Source organism: Arachis ipaensis, chromosome B5, assembly GCF_059453495.1.
Source record: "Arachis ipaensis isolate K30076 ecotype BB chromosome B5, ASM5945349v1, whole genome shotgun sequence".
In the NCBI taxonomy this organism is placed as follows: Eukaryota; Viridiplantae; Streptophyta; class Magnoliopsida; order Fabales; family Fabaceae; genus Arachis; species Arachis ipaensis.
This window is the reverse complement of record NC_142440.1, coordinates 148,311,360-148,318,664: the sequence shown is the minus strand read 5'-3', so window position 1 is coordinate 148,318,664 and position 7,305 is coordinate 148,311,360. Positions and strand designations below refer to the sequence as shown.

The following is a 7,305-nucleotide window of genomic DNA, read 5'->3' as shown; positions in this document are numbered from 1 at the left end:
TAATATTAAAAAAATTAAAAATTTGATTTGTAAATATATTATTTCAGTTGATATTTTGAAAAATAAAATATTTAGTTTATTTGATAACAATTTAACCATTTATTATTAAATAAGAATTTATGAAGTAATTTTTTTTTCTTGAATTTATGAACTAAGCTAATTAATTTATGTAAGAGTATTAGTTAATGTATTAGTATTAAAATGTTTATTTTCAAAATATTGGATCATTCCTAATTCCTACACAATGTAAGCCCAGTCTAGTAGTCTACCTACTTACCAAAAAATCTCACTGTAACAAAAAAAGGAAAAATCCAATTGTAATAAAAATTAACAATCTATAACCACCTCACTTTATACAAATTTTTTTGTTTAATTACCCGACACCATCCTGACCAATTACTGTATTATGATGTTTCCACTTACTTTCTGATTTTTCCTTGTCACACCAACCGCTTCTCCTATCACACCAACAGCAACACGCGTTCATTATATAGCGTGACCAGCTCATTTCAGCACCTGCTGAAAAATATTAGTTTCAGCACCATAGCACTGCCCCATTTAAACATGTTATAATGATGTATGTCTGATTCATGTGTTTAGGGACTTTGATGTTAGGTCTAAATTTGGTTAAGATTTTGGGTTGTCTTGAGATTCCATGTATGGACTTGTTCGGTTCTGTTTTAGAATTTCATTGAAAGCTTATTACTTAATCATTACTAGATTATTATTGAATTTTGTCTTACATGCAAGTAGTTGCCAGTCTATTTTATGAATTCTATTCTACAGTTTGGAAATCTGGTTTAGCTAAAAAACTGAATTCTGTTTTGGAATGAGACTGATATTGGAATGTTGGAATCTGGTTTAGCTATAGTCAATTATGTTTTGGAATGAGACTGATACTTTATAATTGGAATCTGGTTCAGCTATAGTCAATTATGTTTTGGAATGAGATTGATACTTTATTATTTAGAATCTGGTTTACCTATAGTTAATTATGTTTTGGAATGAAACTGATACTTTATTATTTGGAATCTGGTTTAGCTAAATAGTCAATTTCTGTTTTGTAATGGGACTGATATTGGAATGTTGGAATCTGGTTTAGCTAAATAATGAATTCTGTTTCTGGGTTGTTGGATTTCTAATAGCTGTTTACTTACATGCATGCCTATAGGGGCTAATACTGGCCGTACAAGAAATTTACCCAAATGCCAACCACAGATTCTGTGCAATGCATATATGGCAAAACTTTCGCAAGAAATGGAGTGACTTGCAGCTGAAAATGTGCTTGTGGTCTTGTGCCAAGGCAACCACAACACAAGACTTCAATGCTGCCATGGAGAGACTAAAAAGGATCAATGCTGGGGCTTGGGAGTACCTGGATAAGATAAGCCCTAAACAATGGAGTAGAGCTCATTTTAGTGAATACCCTAAGTTGGAAAACTACACCAACAACAACTGCGAGGTGTTTAATGCCAAGGTGAAGAAGATGAGGGGTAAGCCGATAATTATGATGTTGGAGGAAGTGAGGTGCTATGTAATGAGGATTATGGCTAGGAATAAAAAAGCTTTGATTGGGTACAGCAGAAGGTTAGTTTCAACCCAACAGAGCAGATTAGAAAGGGAGAAGCGAGAGAGCAACAAATGGAGGCCTCTGCCTACTGGAGATGATGCAGGGAATGTGTATAAGGTGCAATGTCTGCCAGTGAAGGTAAGTGTGGATCTTGGCAAAGGTACATGCAGCTGTCGACTTTGGCAAATCACAGGGCTACCATGTAGACATGCCTGTGCTGCTTTGGCTTACCAGAACAGAAGGCTTGAAGAATATGCACACAACTGGCTCACCATGGGTGCATACAACACTGCCTATCAGACTTCTATGCGTCCAGTTCCAAGCCAGGAGTACTGGGAGCACCTTGAAACCCTCCCCATTCTGCCACCACAGTATAGAAAACCAATCGGACGACCTACACTCAAGAGAGACAAGAGAAATGATGGCCCTAAAGAGAAGAGTGATCCTCATAAAACAATGAGGAGGATTGGGACTATTATCTACAAGTACTGCCTCCAGGTATGGTAAACCAATTTGTAATGAAATTCTATAAATTCTATAATTATTGATTCATGTGATTTTAGTTGACTTTACGACTAATACTTGTTTCATTAGGCTGGTCACAATAAGAGAAGTTGTAAAAAGCGGAAGGAAGCTATGGGTGAAGGGAGTTCTGCACCGCAAGCACAAGCAGATGATGAGGATGAGGATATGTTGGCTGAAATGTACTATGAGGAGACATTAGAAGCTGCAGAGGCTGAACAAGAGGTCACTAAAGAGGGAAACAGAACCGCAACAGCCCACACTCCGCAAGTAAGTGCATTGTTTTAATCATTTCACTATGCTACCTTGTAATCCTTGTGTGATAATGACTGCGTTGTTCTTTGGCTTGCAGCAGCCTCACCCAATGCCTCCCCCACCAACTGCACGACCACAACCACCAACAAACAATGCAACAACCAGAAAACAAGTTATAAGGAGAAGTGTTAAACGACCGCCTCCGACCGGACAAAGACAGCAGCCAACGACACCACCTGCCAATCAGCCAGCTACAACTCCATCCACACACAACTCTCAAACTACACCTCATTCACTGCAAGGTGCTAGTGCAGGAACAAGCACCCGGTTCATGCAGTTCATGCCCACACCTGGAGTTGTGACTCTAACTGCTAGAGGTCGAGGCACATCTGATACAGGGAGAGGTCAAGGTAGAGGTCGAGGCAGGATACGTGGATCAAGCGGAGAAAAAAATGGCCTATCAAGCGGGAGCAGTAACTCGACCCCAATATTGTAGACTAGTTATGGTTGCTTTTTGTTGTTTTTAGTTTACACCAGTGAGATACATAAGTCTTGTGTTTTGTTATGCATTTTCATGCTTTTACTTAGATATGACTAAGTAATGCTTTTTTTGAGGGTGTAATTTCAGTTACCAATACTTGGCTTCTTTGTCTTATTTCATAATGTTTGGAACCTACAACATCTATATATATATAAGGAACAAAGTCTTGTTACAGCATTTATATACTTGCCTTCTTTTGCCTTTTTTTTATATCACTATTGTTACAGCATTTTGTTCATCCAATTTGGTTTGAACTCATATATTGAATAGCAAAACCATCAGGTTACTAATTTCCAGCTTATTGTTTGATCCTTAAGGAGAAGACATAGAGATTCATGTCCATTTTCAAGAGCAATGTCTACTTTTAGACGTTATCAAAATCATTTCAGATTGCAGCAACAAGTTCAAACCTTGTGTATCTACATCAATGTATCACATGTAAAGCAAACCAGTATAGATTAGAAACAATCCATATCATGCCAATATCATTCGAAAATTTAACTATCACCAACAAAGATCTCCAATTTTACAAGTCTTATGTTTTCATCACCAAATACAACTCACAAAACAAATAAAACGCTACCCCCAGTGCAACGGTTGTAATCAACACTCTAATTCCCCTAATTTCACCCCTAATTTCAACCCTAAATTTGTCTATCTTCCTAGACATCATTGAGGATGCTTGCTGATTTTTCCCCCTGCAGTGAGAGTCAATCCATCATCAGGCGTTGCATAACAATGCTCGAACTTTCTCTTTGCTAAACATCTTGTCAGGCCCTCCCATCCTTGTTCGAGTTCATCCACCCAAACAAAGTATCTGCAATCTCTTGTCTGAGAAAAAAAAAAGCCCCACATTGTCAGCTAAAACTCAGAACTAATTGTATCACCTCAACAACAACAGCATTTGGCCCTTACCGCCCATAGAGGACATCTAATGAACCATCTGTTAGGGTTCGTAATCATTCCAGACTCCATCAACACAACATCCCTCCCACAGAAACATTTGCCCTCGAGCTTCTTCTTCTTCATCTTCTTCGAACTTGAAGAATTGTTGCGACTTCCAAAATTTGCATCAGAGTTAAATCTGCGTGGTGACATTGCTGGGGTTATGAGTTATCTCTGGGTGCGCTTGAATTTCACCAATATTTCATTTTGGGGTATGGTTCGAATTGGGCAAGACAAGTTGCTAGGATTTTCATTTCAAGTATTACCTTCATATAGAAACGTTCAGATCCACGTGGACAGGGCTTTAGGAGGTTCGGAGAGTCACGTAGGGTCCTACAAAACCTGAAGCAAGTGCCAACCCAAGCCAGACTACTTTTGTCACACGAAGCCCATCTCTCATAGTTACAAAGTCAATTTTCATCTACGATGGATACAAATATCAGCGTTCTGAACTCTCATGGATACAAATGATCAATTATTCCTTAACAATACAAAGCAGAAAAAAAAAAGTATCATCAACCAAGTTTTCACTTGTTATTAGGATTCAACATCATAATTGACAAATGGGACAAAGTCAATTACTCAAATGTCAAACTTTTTTCCCTTGTTTGTTATATATATATATATATATATATATCATGGTTGCAACTAACCTATTTCTTAAAAAAAAATTCAACAAAAAAATCAATTTTTTCGGTCAATATTGTTCTTGAAATGATCTTTTATGTTAGGTTCTAAATCTTCTAAAAAATAAGAATTAAAAAATAATTTTCTATACTTATTCATTCTTTTAACTTTTGCTTGCAATTTTTTGTTTTTTTTACTTAAAAAAAATTGTTTTATTTTATTTCATTGCAACTAACAACATCAACTTCACCAAATCTAAAACAAAATAAGCATAACTTTCCAAAAAAGGGTCATGCTACTGTGAGGAAGTAAAACTTTTTCCTCACCTGAAGAAATGTCGTGGATGCACCAAAAGGATACGCGTGTAGTTTTGGTTCCCATTGACCCGGACAAGTTGTGTGACAATTGCAGAAAGGACAGAAATTGTCGAGGCTAATTAGAGGCAGTTGATTAGCACATAATCTTCTGATCAGTTAGTTGGGCTTTATTGTTCTGAATTGAAGTTTTGGTATATCATAGTTGGAATGAGCTGGGTTGTGGTTATGGGCTAAAATTTTTTCAGCTCCATTTCAAAATAATAACAACAATAAAAAGGGCTTTGGGCTCTGCCCCTTTATCTTAGCGAAATAGCAATAATAATGATGACGATGATCATGACAGAAAAACAATAAATTACTATTACATAATTTTTTTTTAATTTAAAATTTTTTAATTTTAAGATTAATACCATTACGTTTGTGTAAATTTTTTAATTTGAAATTATTAATTTAAAAATAATACTAGTCACTTATTCTTTAAAGCAAACAATTGATTAAACAAAAAATTTAAAATTTAAAATAATTTTATTGATTTAAGATTACTTAAAAAAACAATTATATTTTAAAGAAGACCACTCGAAAAAAAAACGTGTATTCATCGTATTTTTCAAAATTTTTTAAATTTTTTATTTTTTATAAAATTATATTAAAAGCCATTGGACCCTTGAAAATATTGGTAGAAGAATTTTTTCTTAAATACCATATTTTTAAACTTATTCCTCCGTGTGAATTAAATATTTTTACAATAACATTCATATACTAAGTAAATTTAATTTTAAATTTTAAATTAAAAATTTATATTTTATTTTATTTATATAATTGTACCCTAAACTTTAACATAAATTCTCAATATTAAACAATAAATTCTAATCTATAATAATAAATTTTAAACCCTAAATCTTAAATTGTATAATATCATAAATTATTTTTTAACTCAAATCTCTTGCTCGTTTTTTTACTTTTTGTCTCTTGGTCATGGGTCTCCCTCTCTTCTTCACTATTAGGAAAAATTTTAATAATAAAAATAAAAATATTAAAAAATAAAAAATTTAGAAGTTACAATTTATATATTTTTATTTTTTCACTTAAACAAAAATATTTTTAACATAATAAATAAATAAAAAATAATTTTATATTATTATATCTAAACATAATTATTAAATAAAAAAATAATTTTACATAAGATAATTAAATATAAAATTACCTTATTTTTCAATAAGATCTTTAAAAAAAATTTAACTAACTTGTACCTTAAAGATACATTTTAAAAATATATTAATAAAATTTTTTAATATTTTTTTATCCTACTTGGACCTGCGCGTAGGTGTCAGGTCAGGGTACGAACATAACTATTGTGAAATCAAAATATAATTGTCTTAACAACGACATAATTGATCATTGCAAGTAAATACAAATTAGACAGAACGAAACCGTATATTAGAATTGAAGGTTGCAAAAAGGTAATTCTTTCACAACACGTCTGACCGAATTAACTGCCGTAACTTCTTTGCACCAAAAATTGTCTGCTCCGTCCAGAAGACCGCCAACAGGTGTTTTTCGGACAGGCTCTCTTAGCCGGCCAACCTTCTCAACCTTCAAGTAATTCGTCGGTCGTTCTTGTACTTTGTACACAGAGGTTAGCTGCCCCTTCGACGTGGATTAACAGAACACACTTCTCTGAACCCATCAGCTACTTCCCATGATGGTAGCTTCGGTAGGTCCGCTTAAAGTGTGCCTGTTCGTCCTTCTGCCTCCCATCCTATTCGAACTTCCCTTCTGCAGTTCGTTCAGCCTCTACTCGTCGCTCCAGTACAATCTCTAGCTGCACCAACCATCCCTGCTGTCTGTGCTCAATTTGACGGCGTCAAGCACGGTGAGGAGCGTCAAGCACCATATGCAGTCTCAAGCATAAATAGGCCGCAAAGGAGAACGGCGGACGTGCGGAGTACATCAATACGCGTCTACTAGATGATGCCGCCAGCTCAGTTTATCACCTGCTAAAATATAAGGGCTACAGCACGGTACAAACGGCATTTGCGAAATATGATCACAAATCACTTGCCAGGTGTGTCTTGTGTTGAACGTTACATTTTGCTTAACCAAATGCATATCCTAGGGGATTTTTTTTTTAAATGAAAAAAGGGTATTATTTTTCCCAACATGATTTCTGAACTTTAATTCCCTAAATACGATTTTCTTTTTTCCTGGCATTTAAGCAAGTTCGCCGAACTCCCGACAAACTCTATAAAAATTGGCAACTTCGCCTATTCTCCGGCAAACTCTATAAATTTTATATAGTTCCCCTAACCCCGCGGCAAACTCTGCTTTAAGTTTTTTCAATTCCGCTTTTTAATCCATTATCACCATCTCCAGATAATATATAAATATATAAACAGTATATAAGAATACACAAAAATACACGGACAACAACCATAACTTCTTCAAGGATTTTTTAATTATAAATTAAAAAAATATTAACTCATACTTAACAATGGCAACTATTGTTATCGTCTCTAAAAATACGTAGA

The 7,305-nt window shown here is 34.6% G+C and overlaps 1 protein-coding gene across 1 annotated transcript; it reads left to right on the top strand.

Annotated features, from left to right (window-relative positions):
- Nucleotides 1-1,279: 1,279 nt before the first annotated feature.
- Nucleotides 1,280-2,843, top strand: LOC148566180 (uncharacterized). The gene is made up of 3 exons (XM_088487418.1): nt 1,280-2,068; nt 2,165-2,362; nt 2,445-2,843. Exons 1-3 carry the CDS (start codon nt 1,280-1,282, stop codon nt 2,841-2,843), a joined length of 1,386 nt encoding a protein of 461 aa, XP_088343544.1.
- The last annotated feature ends 4,462 nt before the right edge of the window (nt 2,844-7,305 follow it).

What these genes read in the sequence shown, in the direction of transcription:
- LOC148566180 (XM_088487418.1), top strand. Translation starts at nt 1,280, where the DNA reads ATGTGCTTGTGGTCTTGTGCCAAGGCAACCACAACACAAGACTTCAAT. An exon ending in TCTACAAGTACTGCCTCCAG is followed by an intron (nt 2,069 to 2,164) that starts GTATGGTAAACC and finishes TTGTTTCATTAG; the next exon opens with GCTGGTCACAATAAGAGAAG. An exon ending in CAACAGCCCACACTCCGCAA is followed by an intron (nt 2,363 to 2,444) that starts GTAAGTGCATTG and finishes TTTGGCTTGCAG; the next exon opens with CAGCCTCACCCAATGCCTCC.